Source organism: Chelon labrosus (genome assembly GCF_963514085.1).
Source record: "Chelon labrosus genome assembly, chromosome: 2".
Classification (NCBI taxonomy): domain Eukaryota; kingdom Metazoa; phylum Chordata; class Actinopteri; order Mugiliformes; family Mugilidae; genus Chelon; species Chelon labrosus.
In genome coordinates, this window is record NC_140338.1 from 20733284 (window position 1) to 20748679 (window position 15396).

At 42.2% G+C, this 15396-nt stretch overlaps 1 protein-coding gene across 1 annotated transcript; it reads left to right on the forward strand.

Moving 5' to 3' along the window:
- Positions 1-939: 939 nt before the first annotated feature.
- haspin (histone H3 associated protein kinase) lies at positions 940-12924 on the forward strand. The gene is made up of 16 exons (XM_084560066.1): positions 940-1478; positions 2738-2866; positions 3053-3205; positions 3518-3655; positions 4128-5808; positions 6306-6438; positions 6575-6714; positions 6833-7021; positions 7894-7979; positions 8155-8217; positions 8305-8396; positions 8550-8629; positions 9010-9098; positions 10328-10470; positions 10575-10677; positions 12105-12924. The coding sequence occupies exons 1-16, from the start codon at positions 1321-1323 to the stop codon at positions 12304-12306; spliced, it is 3579 nt and encodes a 1192-aa protein (XP_084416192.1). The 5' UTR covers positions 940-1320; the 3' UTR covers positions 12307-12924.
- The last annotated feature ends 2472 nt before the right edge of the window (positions 12925-15396 follow it).

A 15396-nucleotide genomic window follows, 5' to 3' on the forward strand; every position in this document is an offset into this window, starting at 1 on the left:
GATGACACCTGGTGGTTATACATATTTACTACATTGTGTGTGACTGTTTAGTCACACAGGACACAGGCATTCGCACCATTGTCCAAATAAACAGGTCCCATTTTTTGAAACAGCCTCTCTGCATAAGAGAAATTTAACCAATAATGTAAACATGTAAGAATAAATTTCTTACGCAAAACACTGGCAACTGGTGATGATGGACCACTGCATTTTTGTTATACTAATCAGGGGATCTTACAAATATGAAAGAGCTTTGAACTTGCACTTTAGTTTAAATGCAGATAAATAATAATAATAAAAAATGAATGATTAATCACAAGACATAGTTTTCAAATTAGTTCTATAAAGGGTCAACATATTTAGAGGCAGCCATCTCATCTGTTCTATGTTGTGAATGTTTTTTTTTGTTAGAGCATTTTATTTTAGCTTTGAGTTTTAGTTTTTGGATTACAATTGAAATTAAAGACACAATTTTCCAATGATAGCTGAACATATTTAACACGACATTCATTCATTCATTCATATTCTGAAACTGCTTGTCCTGTGAAGGGACAAGCAGGGGTGCTGGAGCCTATCCCAGCTGTCATGGGGCGAGAGGCGGGGTACACCCTGAACAGTCTATTGCAGGGCTAGCACAGAGAGACAGACAACCATTCCCACTCACACGCACACATTTAACACTATAATAGGTACATTATCAGATGTAATGAGGTCACATTTATTGGGACAAGACTTGGCTTTACTGTAGACCTTTTATTGTCAATCACCACCAGAGCACATTAAAATTAAATTTAGTTACACTGGCTCAGAACAACAACTATGCAGATGCAAAATACGTATGTAATGAAAATATTTAACACTATTTAATTATATTTCATGGATTGACTTGGTTTTAATTGGGGCATCACATATGAATTGTGTGGAAATCCTGTCTCCGAGCTGTAATGACTCCAATCCGCCAGGGGGCGCTGTCATGACATAATCACGGGCTGTTGACCAATCAGCGGAGTCCATCAGTTTGAACAAGAAGCGGGTCCAGAGGATACCGATTCATAGAAGGAAACACCGAGCAATACTCTAAAAGATACAACTAAAACAGTCGATTATGGATTAAAACCTTAATTTAGATCGAGTTTTTAACGAATATAGTAATTTACTGTTGCTAAAGGTTAATTATGCTGATATGGTTTTGTCTGCACGACGTGTAGTTAGCGACAATAGAACTAGCTAGCTAAACTTATCTGGGTTAGCAACGTCAAATGCATTTTTCTGTTTTCAAAAATTTGCTTCATTAGCGCGGTTTTACCTGACATTTCAATCATGGAGCCATTTAAACCGTTGTTTCTGAAGACGTACGGTAAACAGAGGCGAAAGCTGTCTGCCTGGATTTCACCTGGAGACCGTAAGCAGGTCTTTGATAGCACCGCGTCACCAGATGACAACTCCTTGTTTGAACCCCCAGAACCCAAGACCGTCAGGTATGTTCAAGACAAAAAAGAGACCCATTCATCTGACTGTTATCATTTTTATGAATGCGTTGTCTTCCTCACATGTATTTAATGGATGGGTTACAAAAGCAAAGCAAGTTTTTTAATATAGCACAATTTATACACGGGAAATTGAAATAAGCAGATAAAACAGCATGAGAAAGTATGCCTATATATATATATAGCACGCAAACCTTTCAAGTATTTTTGTCTCCCTTCTCTTGCACTATACAACAATTGGGCATAACATTATGACCACTGACAGGAGAAGTAAATATCATTGATCATCTTGTGACAATTCAATGTTCTGCTGGGAAACTTTTGGACCTGGCATTCGTGTGGATGTTACTTAGACATGTACCACCCACCTAGACCAGACCAGGCACCCCCACCCCATAGCAATGACACTCCTTGATGGCAGCAGCCATCCCCAGCAGGATGCAGCCTGACACAGACACACACACAAAAACTGTTTAGGAACAACTAAAAAAAACATGAAAAGCATCACAAGGTGTTGACCTGGCCTCCAAATTCACTAGATCCCAAACTGATCAAGTATCTGTGGGAAGCACTGGAACAAACCTGATCCACAGAGGCCCCTCCCCTCAAAACATAGGACCCAAAGTCCCCCACTAACAACATTTTGTTGCTAGACACCACAGCACACCCTCAGAAGGCCCATGTCCATTCTGTTTTACAGGTACAAGGGAGACCTACACAATATTAGGAAGGTGGTCATAATGTTACGCCTGATCTTTGTTTATCACCGAGCTCACCCAATTAAAACAAAATAGAATAGGTGTTTCTATGTATTACTAATGGTAATTTAGAGTTTGTAATTTAATGTAATATGATGCTGCTGAGGCATTGTGCTCCTGGGGGACTAATTTGATGTCCAATCAAACGCTTATTAGAACTTTTATGTCCCTTCCTCCTGCTCCTGATTAAAAAAATGCAACAAACAGCGCAAATCCTCCTCCCAAGTAGTACAGAGTCTACTGCCTTATCTGAAAACTGTAAAAATGCTTATGGGTCTTGTGTATACATGCACGAGCATAGTACCGCTAGGTAGCACCGACTGATAGGTATAGCTATATAGGTGTATAGATATAGCTACTCTCAGTTTGAACAGTCTAACCAGTCAGAGCATATGGTGGGTTTCTGGAAGGGTGCAACCTTCCTACTTCATTTTCCTCTCTGTCACTTCTTTGTTGAATACTTAAGGACTTCATCTGTTTTTCATTTCACAGGGAGAAGAAAGCTGGCGTTGGCAGTCGTAAATTTGTGCGTCCTGCCAAGACAAGTGCAAAGCAAGGTCTGAATGAGAAAGGTTATGATGAGGGGAATACCAGCAATGAGGAGAACGTCATCATGCCCAGGTCTCTGAATACAAACCTGCCGCTGCACATTGTGATGTTCATACACAATCGTTTCATCAGTAAACATCAGTATTCTTCATTCATCAGTAATAGGAGATAAACTATCTTTTATCTTCTTTGCATCATTTAATTATTTTCATGACCTTTTTCCTCATGCTCCATATCTTTTTCCTTGCTCCTCCTTAGAAGGAAGAGGACAAGTGTTGCCCTTGGTAAAACTGTCCGTTCTGCCAAGAGAAAGGCCATTGAGTGTCTGACAGAGACCAGCAGTGATGAGGAGAACATCGGGAGTCACTTTGTTTTCCCTGCTCGGCTCACTCATCAGAGCAAGAAAACCAGGTTTGTGAACAAACTGACATTAACACAGAGCATGTTGTGGACTTATGCATTCAGACCAAGAAGAAGAATCAGCTAAAAACTAAATGCTATGATGTCGTAGGCTCCTCCTCTGTTAAATAGAGGCACTATAAATAATATCCTGCGGCCTGAAAGCCTCTATATGTTTCTTCTTCCTTTAAACCCACGGAGCCCAGCCAGATTATTATGACTGCATTTATAACTCGTAACCACGAGCTTGTCTGTAATTGCTTGCTTGCTGAAGTCAGTTTGTGTCTTGTTTCTGAAATGATCTCCGTCTCTGTGCGTCATCAGGAAAGGCCGGCTTGTGAGTGTAGCTGGAACTTTGACGAGGCAGAAACGCAAGCAGGTTTCTGACACGAGCCAAAGCGAGGACAAAATGTCTGCACCAAGAAGCCTCAAAAATTCATTTAAAATGAAGACACAGTCTAAGTACGTACTCGGCCATTAAAAAGCTGAATAGTCTGCTGCATACAGTCCATTAAATGAATCAGGGAAACAAAGGATTGTCAATGAATTTCAGAGCAAAATGTGCTAACCAGAATAAGAAGACTAGATTTTGGTTGAAGATCATGGGTTTTAAACACAATTTAGACTCAAAGCACATAAGAATGTTTAAAAGAAAGATTATCCACTGTTTTAAACTGACCAACATTGAGTCCTGCTCTCAGGTCAATTGAAAGTTATGGAGATCTAAAATTTGCCTTTGGAGAAAGGAATTATGTAAATAAACAATGGACAGATGCCAGAAGCATATAGATAGCTGCATGAAAAACATTGTGGCTTCAGTTAATTTCTCTATATATACACAAAAAAAAATAATTTTGCTGACCAGAACTATAATGTTTTTATGAACAGCTGTAACAGTAAGTTTTCTTTTTCCTCCTCCTGTTCTCCTTCTCAGCGTTCATCCTCCATCTGTGGGCCGCTTTGTAACCCGCCGCAGACGTGCAACCGCCATCAAACCCAAACTCGCTAAAGCAAAAGCAATACTGAATAGCTCTTCAGATGAGTTTACTTCTGGAGCCATTCGCAGTAATCTTCAGCCTTCCAGAAAGAGAAGGAACGTCCGTCCAGTATTTGTGGTGTCAAGTGCAGAGAACTCGGTGAATGCCTCTGGGATCTCCAGCTTTGCCACCAACCCCACCAACCCCTTCCGAGAGATATCTCTCAACGAGTTGGCAGATCGCAGCCCCAGGAAACCCATTTTCTGCTCCACGCCTTCAGCAGGCTCCTTCAGCAAACGTGCCCACCACAAACCGTTCCCCATCAGTGATCAGTCCTCCATTCCTCCGTCCTTGTCGTTAATCTCTGTAAGCGCCTTGAGCGCATTTCACGATGGTCGGGATTCACCAGAGCAGCTCGTCTCCCCACCACATTTAGAGAAGCTTCCAGCCACGCATCACTACAAAGAACCTTCTTTTGATTTATATAGTAGCTGCAGTGAAGAAGCCAAAAGCCGTAGTGGAGGCACTACAAAGAATGGTGGAGGATTAGCAAGTATAAATCTGCTCTCTGCAGACAGTGGAAGCAGCAGTCATTTTGTGTCAGCAGCAGGAGAGTTAGTGTGGCTGGTGGAGGCTCTGAAGGAGCAATGTTTGACCCATCACTGCGCAGTGGAGCTGAAGAAGTTAGACTACTTCACTGTGACTCAGCTTTGCAGTCAGGCAGCCTCATCATCCTGTTTGAAACGTTCAAGTTCAGTCTACAGCCAGAAAACTAATCAACCACAGTTTGTAGACAGAGGTCAAACTATTGATTTTTCACAATCACTCAAGCTTTACTTATCTTCGACAAGCAATAAAACCAGTGATGATTTACAGTCTGTAAATAGTTTTGACCAAGCAACTTCAGCAACTGACAGTCACAGCGCTAATTCACCATTAGTCGACTGTAATGAGTCAGATGAACGCTCTAACTCATTCATGGAGCCGTCAGGATCTACCCACCACACAGACGGCAGCTTTGAGGTGATCATGGATACAGAATTACAGTCCAGCAGCGCTGTGCAAACACTGTTCACTGGAGAGGAGGCTTCAGCAGCAAAAAACAAGTCTCTTATAAAAAAATGCTCAGTTCCTGTTAAAAAACTAGCTTTGTCAGAGCTGGCAGTTCAGCGCCCCAAAGGTTTTACACAGGAGCAAGAGGCAGCTTTGGTTTGCAGTGAGAAGTCTGTCAATCGACGCATGTCAAAATGGGCCAGCGATGTCCAGACAGAGACCCACCACACGTCTGAAAGTGACTGCCGTGAAAACACTTCTTCCTTGAAAGTCGGCGTGAAAAATGTAGGCTCGAGTAGTTCGGAGGAAGTGATTTCCTCAGACAGAGAAGTCGCAAAGACCTCTTGCGGCGTTGCCCTCAAGAGAAAAAAAACATTTCCTAAAGAAAGGAGGAGGAGCGCATCCAAAGACCGAGCTGGGACGACACGGAAGGTGTGCGTGAGCGGCAGGAGTGTGAGTCGCTGGAAAAACAAAAGCAACACCAGCACGCACGTGTTCAAAAGCCGGACTGCACAGACGGGCGGTACCGAGGCTGTGGAGTGCAGCATCCACGAACTGATCTCCACACATCACCAGCAGCCAAGAGTGAGAACAGCATTCACAGAAACACAACACGTTGCTGAAACATTATGTCAATTTATGGCTTTCATTTGACAGATAATATATTTGATCACTGCTTTCTGCACCAATGAAACAGTTAATAGTTAAAGTCACAAGGTACAAGGAAGCTACTCCCTCCTCTAGTCTTCCACAAGCAAAACACAGAGGCTTGACCATGTCAGTGCCATTGGAAACTTATCCCACAACGTTTTGGGGGAGGCGGAGGCAATGCCACAGTCGACTTTCCTTGTCGCGAGTTCTTTGATGTTGGTTCACCAAATGCTCCTAGTGCTACAAAATAAATCATCTTTTTGGAAACAAATAATCCCTAAACATAAGGGGGGGAAATATTTTTGAACTTGAAGATTGAAGAAGTTGGTGCATATTTGTTGGAAGTGTGTACTGCTTTTATGTCTGTCAGTCACTGTCAGTGCACTGAAGACTAGTAGGGATTTAAAATGTGTTCTGCATCCTGTGTGCAGGACTTGTTCGGGACGGCCATGAATTTCTCCACCCCACTGAGAACGAGTCGGCTCTCGTCCTTGTTGGCTGACTTTACACCTAACACACACACCTGGAGCAGACTCAAAGCCGCCCTCTCGGTTCATCGCAAGGGTAATGACACACACACTAACTTCTTATCAGCTTATCTGTACTTGGTGACCATTCAGACTTTAGGTGTTCCCATGATGTACAAGTGTCTGCATGACTGAATCAACCTGTCTTCTTTTCCCTCGTTCCCTCTCATTAGTGATGCTCACTCCTCGGAGTGAGGCAGGTACGCTGGGAAGGACGGCGCTAGCGGATGTCAGCCAGGATCTCTTTGCCTCGTCGTTACGGACACCACTCCCCAAGCGTTCCCAGTCGCAGCTGCTGAGAGACTACTCCCTGGTACTGCAACGCACACACCCCTGCAACTGAGAAGTGTTAAAAATACATTACTGACAGGTATATTGTCCGTGAAGGGGTCCAATCTGTGGATGTAACTTCCTCTCTTCTTTTGTTGCAGGTTGTGTGTGACGATGCAGATCTGTCGGATGCAGAGAAGGTGTATGCAGAGTGTGGCCAGCAGCAGCCTCTGCCCTGGGAGGAATGTATTCTCCCCCAGTACATGAAACAGTGTGTGAAGGTGGGAGAAGGGACCTTTGGTGAGGTCTTCTCCATCACCAACGCCTCAGGAGACACCGTTGCACTCAAAGTATGTGTGCAAACATCTGTATTAGTGTTGACTAGAGCTATTGTATTGCCTAAGATCTAACTGATCGTTTGATACTAACCATATTGTACTGTGCACCGATCAGCCACAACATTAAAACCATTGACTAGAGAAGTGAATAACATTGACCATCTTGTTAGAATACAATCTGCTGGCATTTATGTGGATGTTACTTAGACATGTACCACCCACCTAGACCAGACCAGGCACCTCCACCCCATAGCAATGACACTCCTTGATGGCAGCAGTGTGTGTGTCAGACACACACACAAAAACACTTTAGGAACAACTTAAAAAAAAAACATGAAAAACAGCACAAGTTGTTGACCTGGCCTCCAAATTCACTAGATCCCAAACTGATCAAGTATCTGTGGGATGCACTGGAACAAGCCTGATCCACAGAGGCCCCTCCCCTCAACCCATAGGACCCAAAGTGTACTGTTATTGAAAATAAAATTATGTTTAAAGAGGATAAAATCCGTAATGGTCAGAAATGTTTGTGGTAGAATATTCAAAGCTTATGGCTCACTTACTTTATGAGTATTTTTACTTTATTAGATGACATTCTTCAGTGAAAGAAACTTTCTGAACCACTTACCGCCATGCGTCAACAAGATATAGTTGTAGCAAACATGATTATTGGTAGAAGATGACTGTGGATTGTGGTGAAAGAGGCCCACTAATATCTCGCCTGGTTGAGTAGGCGTCTGTGTGTTGTCACCTCTCTTTCTTACCCCATTACATCCAGCAACCAAATACAGGCATTAAAAAGTTAGGAATTTTGACTGAAAATGACACTACAAGAAAACCCACAGATGTTCTACAGTAACCATTTGTTGTTGTTTTGTCTTCAGGTCATTCCAGTGGAGGGCAGTGAGAAGGTGAACGGAGAGGACCAGAAGACCTTTGGAGAGATTCTGCATGAGATTATTATCTCAAAGTAAGTAGTGTGCTGGATTTAAACTAACACTGCATGCCACACTACTTCCCTGTACCAGGATACCACTGCCATAAGGTTGCAATTTAGTGATTTCTAATGATAAATCTTGGAAACCACATCAAAGTAGTCCAGCTGTGCGCTGCTAATGAACAGTGCTGCTGTGTTTCTCTCACAGGGAGCTGAGCAGCCTAAAAGAGAAGCAGCACAACCAGACTCACAGTTTTATTGGACTCAATGAGTAAGTATTCAGTTTGGTCTGTATTTCTACTGTCGGTGTCTAATTAGTTGTGAGTGTTGATGTGAAGTGTCTGTTGTCCCCTCACAGTCTCCACTGCGTCCAAGGCCGCTACCCCCCAGATTTCATGAAGGCTTGGGACAAATTTGACCAACGCAAAGGCTCTGAGAATGACAGACCAGGTCAGGTCACGTGAGACGGTGGACCCATTTACACTACATGTCTCTGAGGTTGCACTAGTGAAGCCCAAAGTTTGATGCTACCAGCAGGACCTCCTAAAACTTTGTGAAAGCGAGGCTGTGTGTTTATTTCTTTCTTTTTATGTCTTCGTCCAGATTTCTTTGAACAGGATCAGTTATTCATCATCCTGGAGTTTGAGTTTGGAGGCGCTGACTTGGAGAACAGCAATGGAACGGTAAGGACATCACATCAGAATGGCACCTGTGCTGCTACATCTCTTTAAAGCATGTGAAACTGTGAAGCTGGTATCCTAACGTAACACTATCTCGAATGGCTTGAAAATAAAAAGCAGAAAAATCTTTAAGCAGTACTATAATAATAATAATCATTTCTGTGTGGTAGTTTGAGCTCTTTAAATATACTCTTTTCTTATTTGACTTTATCTTGTTACATTTTCATACTAACTGCTCAAACAAAATGCGTAAAGTAGTTGAGTAACATCTAAAAGAAATTATTAGCATTAATTCACCAACTAATTATATTTATAGCTTCTTAACTAACAAAGTTTGACAGGTTCAGTACAAACGCTGTAATTCAAGGCTTTTTTGTTTTTAGTTGGCGTCTTTGATGGTGGCGAAGAGCATCCTTCATCAGGTTACTGCTGCCTTAGCCGTCGCAGAGCAGGAGCTACACTTTGAACACAGGTAGGGTACACATACACACATGTTTGTATAGCTATCTTTGTGAGGACATTCATTGACATAATGCATTCCCTAGCCCATTACCCTAACCATGACCTAATTATAACCTTTATCCTAAATCCTAAGTTTTAACCCTCAAACAGCCGGACCAGCCAGAATGTCCTCACTCTGATGGTTTAAAATTGAACCTTGTCCTCAGAAAAGTAGCTGTACAAGAACACAGACACACACACTCACTGGTGAATTACAGTACTTATCAGTTGAGTGCATCACCACCGGTGCACGTTGTGTAGGCAGAAATATGTGTCACTATAAGTTTGAAGTGTTCGGCTTGAATATATCTGCTTTAAATACCTGACTTTAAAATGTTATGTTGTAACTTGAATAATATTTCAATATATTTACTCAGTTTAAAGAGCATGGTGTTGTCTGACCTAAATAACAAGTTGGAGTTTGGGGTTTTTCCCCAACTTTCTTTTCTTACACTTTGTGTTCTTCTGCTCTTTCTGTTATCCCAAGAAACATTGTTAACCCAACAGCAACTAATATTAAAGCTGCGTGGATCCGTAACAACACTCTCTCACACACGTTGGTCTGTGAACCCGTTTTTTCTGGTGAGAAGAAGGAAAACAGAAGTAACGGCATTAAACAAAGCAACGTACTTCAGAGGGAATCTTTATGTAATCTGAACCTTCAAGTACACAAATATTTTCACGACGCAATCATCTGGACTGTTGCTCTTCCTAGCCTCCCGGCTAATGGCAGGTCTTCCAGTTTCCCGAAAGAGTTGTTTCCTTTCACACGGGCACAGAAAGTATGCACTATAGTTTTTGTGGAGTGTTCATGTGCAACTTTTTGGCTCAGATACAGGTGACATGAAACAATAGCATAGTCAGTCTCTTTATGTCTCTTGAAGCCTTCCTCCCTCTTGCTGGTGGGTGCAGGCGAACGTCTGTTTGTAAGACTAAATATCATCTACACAAGACATTAACGGATACCAGTACTAAATGATTCTCTAATAACAAGCACAGCAAAATCTACGCTCTGACTTTCCTTTAAGAGATCAACTTTAACTGCCATAGCAGGTGGGAAACGTGGCGTTCAGTCAAGTGTTAGGCTTGGTGCTGTAAGCCAACACAATGATGCACTTGGTGTTTATGTGTTGTCAGCGTGATGGATGATTTGTTGGTGTCTGGTAACAGCAACTTTGTCTCTTGTGCTGTTGACTGCAGGGACCTCCACTGGGGCAATCTGCTGGTCAAAACAACCAAGCACAAGACTGGGAGCTTCCTTCTGAATGGAACGGCCCACTCTCTAGAAACCAAAGGGGTGCTCGTCCGCATCATTGACTATTCCCTCTCCAGGCTAGAAATCGGTGAGATATTTTCCTACTATTTTTTTTCCTACCTGTTTTTTTATGCAGGAAACACATGGTTGTGTTAAAAACAGTGTGATGAGCAGCTGCTTTGTTCTCTCCAGATGATTTGACGGTGTCCTGTGATATTTCAAATGACGAGGAGCTCTTCATGGGACAGGGAGACTACCAGTTTGATATCTACAGACTGATGAGACAGGAGAATGGGTCAGTCCTTATATATGCACCAGCTTAACTGGAGATTCTCTGCTGTCTTTACCCTTTTCAAATTTCCCTTCTCTTTGGGTCAGGTGGTACCTAGCCACCACATCGTACATTACACTCATGAAACATACATGCTGGCACTGCTCAACCTCAGTGCAGTGGTTTACATCCTATCTCAGAAACAGAACCTTCTCTGTAAAAATGGACAGCAGCTCTTCACCTCCTGCTCCCATCAAATGTGGTATCCCTCAAGGGTTAATTTTAGGGCCTCTTCTTTTTTTCCTTGTATACGTTTCTCCTTGGCTCTGTCTTTAACAAATACTTAATCCAATATCACTGCTATGAGGACGACACACAATTTTACTTTCCGTTTACACCAGACTGCACCAGTAATTACATTTGGCCTTCCCAGCCTCTGTCAGTAATTTAAACATTTTACTGGGGTCTCTGTCTCCTAACCTGCACACAGAAGTTAAAAATCTTGGTATTTTCTTGGATTCCTCTCTGAGTTTTATCAGGCAAGTCAATTGTGTGGTGAAAGGAAGTTTTTCTCAGCTTATAATCATCTCCAAAGTAAAGCCGTTTTTACCTCTGAAGGACCTGGAAGCAGTTATCTATGCTCTTATAACCTCCCGGCTTGACTACTGCAACTCCTTGTATACAGGACTAACCCATTCCACCCTTTCACGGCTGCAGTTAGTTAAAAAAAGCAGTTGTGAGACTGTTAACTGGTACAAAGAAACATAACCACATCACTCCTGTTCTGGCCCAATTGCATTGACTCCCTGTGAAGTACAGAGTCGATTTAAAAAAATCTTACTATTTGTTTTTAAAGCCCTGAATGGTTTAGCTCCACAGTATACCTCCAACATGCTAATTCCGTATTCAGCCCCCAGGTCACTAAGGTCACAACAACTCAACTCAACGACTCTTCTCAGTCCTTAACACTCGTCTTAAATCTAAAGGTGACCGAGATATTTTTCAGCTGCTGCTCCAAAGCTCTGAAATAGTCTTCTGTCCCACATTAAGCCCTGCTCCACTATCGACTGTCTAAAGTGCTTCATTAAATCTTCATTAAAGTGCTGCCTCTTCTCTCTTGCTTTTAGTTTGGTCTGAGGTTGCCCTATGGCTAGTTTTGTCTGGTCCACTCTAAACAGATTTTTATTGTTCTCCTATTACCCACTCGCTTATTGTATTTTTATTATTTTAGTTTTGGTTTGGTGTTTTATTGTTTTGTATTATACTGTGCATTACTGTTCTTTTGTATTATGGAGGCAGATGTTTTATCTGCTCTGACTGGAAAGCCCTTTGGGTTAACTTCTGTTGTTTTTAAATGTGCTGTATAAATAAAGTGACTTGACTTAATCACAGTTAAAGGTGAACATCTACATCTTGCTTCATCCTCTGCTCCCGTGTTCGGCCTCTTTCAGAAACAACTGGAGTGACTACTGTCCCCATACCAACGTGCTGTGGCTCCACTACCTGTGCTCCAAGCTGCTTTCCATGAAGTACCGCGGCACAGGAGGGAGAGGTGCCAAGGACGTGAAAGAGGAGCTCACACGTTTCTATGACAACGTCCTCCAGTACAAATCTGCCACAGAGGCGCTGCAGAACTGCCCCATGTTTCAGTAGCACGTGAGCGCTGAATGATTTTTTTAGTAAGATGAAGGTGCGGTGAATCCGCGTCCTGCAGCAGTCATCCTCGTTGACCTCTCACACGTGCGGACGGTTATCGATCACTTGTAACATACTGGAGACAGAATCAAGGTTAGCTGGCGTGCTGTGTATGTAAAACTGTCAGATGACCAAGGTTATTAAAGTGACCAAGTGAAAATAATGCATTCATGTGTTAGTGGATCTCATTTATCCCAGTTACTGCTGAGACTGCACATTCTTTCATTCATTTCTGTAAGCACAAAAAAAAATAATATTGTTAATAAATTTTGGTTTGAATTAAATGGTAGATATTTGTAGTAGTGGTAGCGTGCTGACTGATCTGTGTTAGTGTTTTAGTCTGTTAGCTGGTTGTCAGAAATGGATCTCAGTTTAACTCATCAAGCAGAAATGTTGAATGTTCTACTTGAAATCAGCTATTTTTTTTTATTTACATAACCTTGTCATCAGTTAATCAAGATCCACATATGTAAGGAGGTTACTTACTTAAAACATACTGTAAAAGTACATTAAGTAACTATAGTCAAATATACAAACAGGATGTTCACTAGTTAATAAATTCTTTTTTCAATTCCATTCAGTTCAAGCACTTTATTTATCCCTTTATCTTTATTTAAAAAGGCACAGAGAGCAACAAAATACACATGACAGACGACAAAAAAAAGTACCAGACAAACAAGATTAAAATGCAAATGAGCATGAGTAGTGTCCACATTAACAACAGCCATTACATCTGCCCTTCGAGAGACAGAGCATCAGTTCGATGTTGAAGCAAGGAGGGGTCAGAGTTCAGGAGCTGGACTGCTGTGGGGACGAAAGTGTCCCTCCTCCTTTGAGTCCTGCAGAGCAGACAGCGCAGTCTGTGGAAGCCACTCGAACACAGGATGTAATATGTGTGAGGGGTCTTGTAGGATCCTGTGAGTGGTTCTGATTGTTTGCTGATCACAAAAAGTGGACAGAACTCTAAACAGGACGTCCAGTGATTTTAGCACAGGCTTTTGTGATGTTATGTAGCTGTGCACTTTCAATAAAAGAATGATAATAGCTCATAAGAATATGTGTGCTCACTTCAAAGGATCTCAGCTTCCTGAGCAGATATTGCGTCTGTTGACATTTTCTAAGGATCTCCTCGATGTTGGGGGAGAACCTCAGACAGCTATCGAAAATGGTTCCCAGATACCTGTATTCTTCTGGTGAGGAGTCTGCCCCTTCTTCCACAGAGTTTCCTTTCAATGAATGTACTGCTTTGTTAAAAGAAAACAAAACTGTAAAGTAAGAAGTCAGCGACAAGATCATTAATTATATCATTAAACTCAAATAGAGTTGGGTCCAGACATGTTTGGACACTGACAGATTTTTTACTAAAACAAGTATTGTTATATAATGAATATGTATTAAAGTGCTGTTCCTTTTGAATTCTTAGACTGCCCACAGCCATCAAGGAATACCGTGTCCTTGGAAAGGTGTGCACGGTCTGAAACGATGCCTCCGTGGATGGTACGTGTCAAAGTAACATCCACGTGGATGGCAGGACGCAAGGTCTCCAAGCAGAACATCGGCCCAAACCATTACACTGCCTCCAAGGCCTCGGCTTGCCTTCTGTTGCCATATGTTTCCGAGCAATACACATGCCATCTACATGATTTAAAAGAAAAAGTGATTCATCAGACCAGGCCGCCTTCTTCTATTGCTCTGTGGTTCAGTTCTGATTCTCATGTGACCATTGTAGGCTCTTCTGGCAGTGGCATGGGTAGAGACTGGTGCCATGACCGGTCTGTGGCCGCCCCATAAAATACAAACTGTGATGCGCTGTGTGTTTAGACACTTCTTTCTATCAGAACCAGCATCAGTGATCTTTTGCTGCCCATAACCCTGTCACCGGTTCACAGGTGTTCCCTCCTTGGACCACTTTAAATATGAACTGAAACGACAACAAAAGAAAAATAACACCCCATAAAGACGGCATATTTTTATCTTGCTCTGGCTCAAAATTTGTCAAAGTTGCCCAAATCCTAACACATCAACTTTGAGGACAAAGCGTTAACTTGCTGCCTAAAATGTCCCACCCACTCATGAGGTAATGATAAGGAAATAATCTGTGTCATCCACTTCGCCTGTCATAAAGTTATGGCTGGTCAATGGCAGTAGTACACAGACTACAAACTAACACCAGCTAATGAGCCTTAGAAACCGCATCAAAGTCGTCAGCGTTGGTGTGTTTTTCTACCAGGCAGCTGAGAAAGAAGCGGCACAGCCAGACTCCCAGCTTTAATGGACTCAGTAGGTCTTCTCCTTCATCTTCTTGTGAGTTTTTGTCTCTGTAGTTTTGTGATTTCTTGTGTCCGTTGTCCGCTCACAGTCCCCGCTGCGTTTAAGGCTGCTGCTGCCTCTGGATTTCCTGGATGCATTTAACAGAAACGTAGCTTTTTTTTCTTCTTTTTTTGCTTTAGATACACAAGTATACGACGACGACGACAACAAAGAAGTGCTTACAAAATCAAAATATTTTATTCAATTTGTTCATTAAGATTATCATACATTTTTGCATTGAAACAAGCTTCATTTTGGTATGGTGAGTCGTAGTGTGTGTCCGTTTTGATGTGGATCTTGATTGGATATGTTGAATGCTCCCATACTCGAAGAGACACTTGGTTGTCGTTGTTTTTCAGAAATATACATTTGCCTGGAACAAGTTGTGTGATGAAATCGGAGCGGAACAGGTGGCGTTAAAAAAAGGAAGACTGCCTTCTTTAAAAAAAACAGATATGGAGACATTCCAGACAATGCAAACAAGATCCGGCAGGCCTATGTTCTGAGAAGAGGTCAGGCATGTGTTTGAGAAGCACTTTTTGGTTGAGCTTTGAGGCAATGTCTGAGATGGCCTTGCTGGTGATGAGCCTGTATGTCTGTCGTCGTCGTTATGTTTGTCTATGTATGTGTTTGTGTGTGTCTGTGTGTGTGAGAAGCTAACTGATGTGTATAAGAAGCGATGAACTGTATATGAGATGTACTTGCAGCTGCTGTGTGTGTGTTAATGTGTATTTGTGC

What these genes read in the sequence shown, in the direction of transcription:
- haspin (XM_084560066.1), top strand. Translation starts at nt 1,321, where the DNA reads ATGGAGCCATTTAAACCGTTGTTTCTGAAGACGTACGGTAAACAGAGG. An exon ending in GAGAACGTCATCATGCCCAG is followed by an intron (nt 2,867 to 3,052) that starts GTCTCTGAATAC and finishes GCTCCTCCTTAG; the next exon opens with AAGGAAGAGGACAAGTGTTG. An exon ending in TGGAGAACAGCAATGGAACG is followed by an intron (nt 8,630 to 9,009) that starts GTAAGGACATCA and finishes TTTTGTTTTTAG; the next exon opens with TTGGCGTCTTTGATGGTGGC.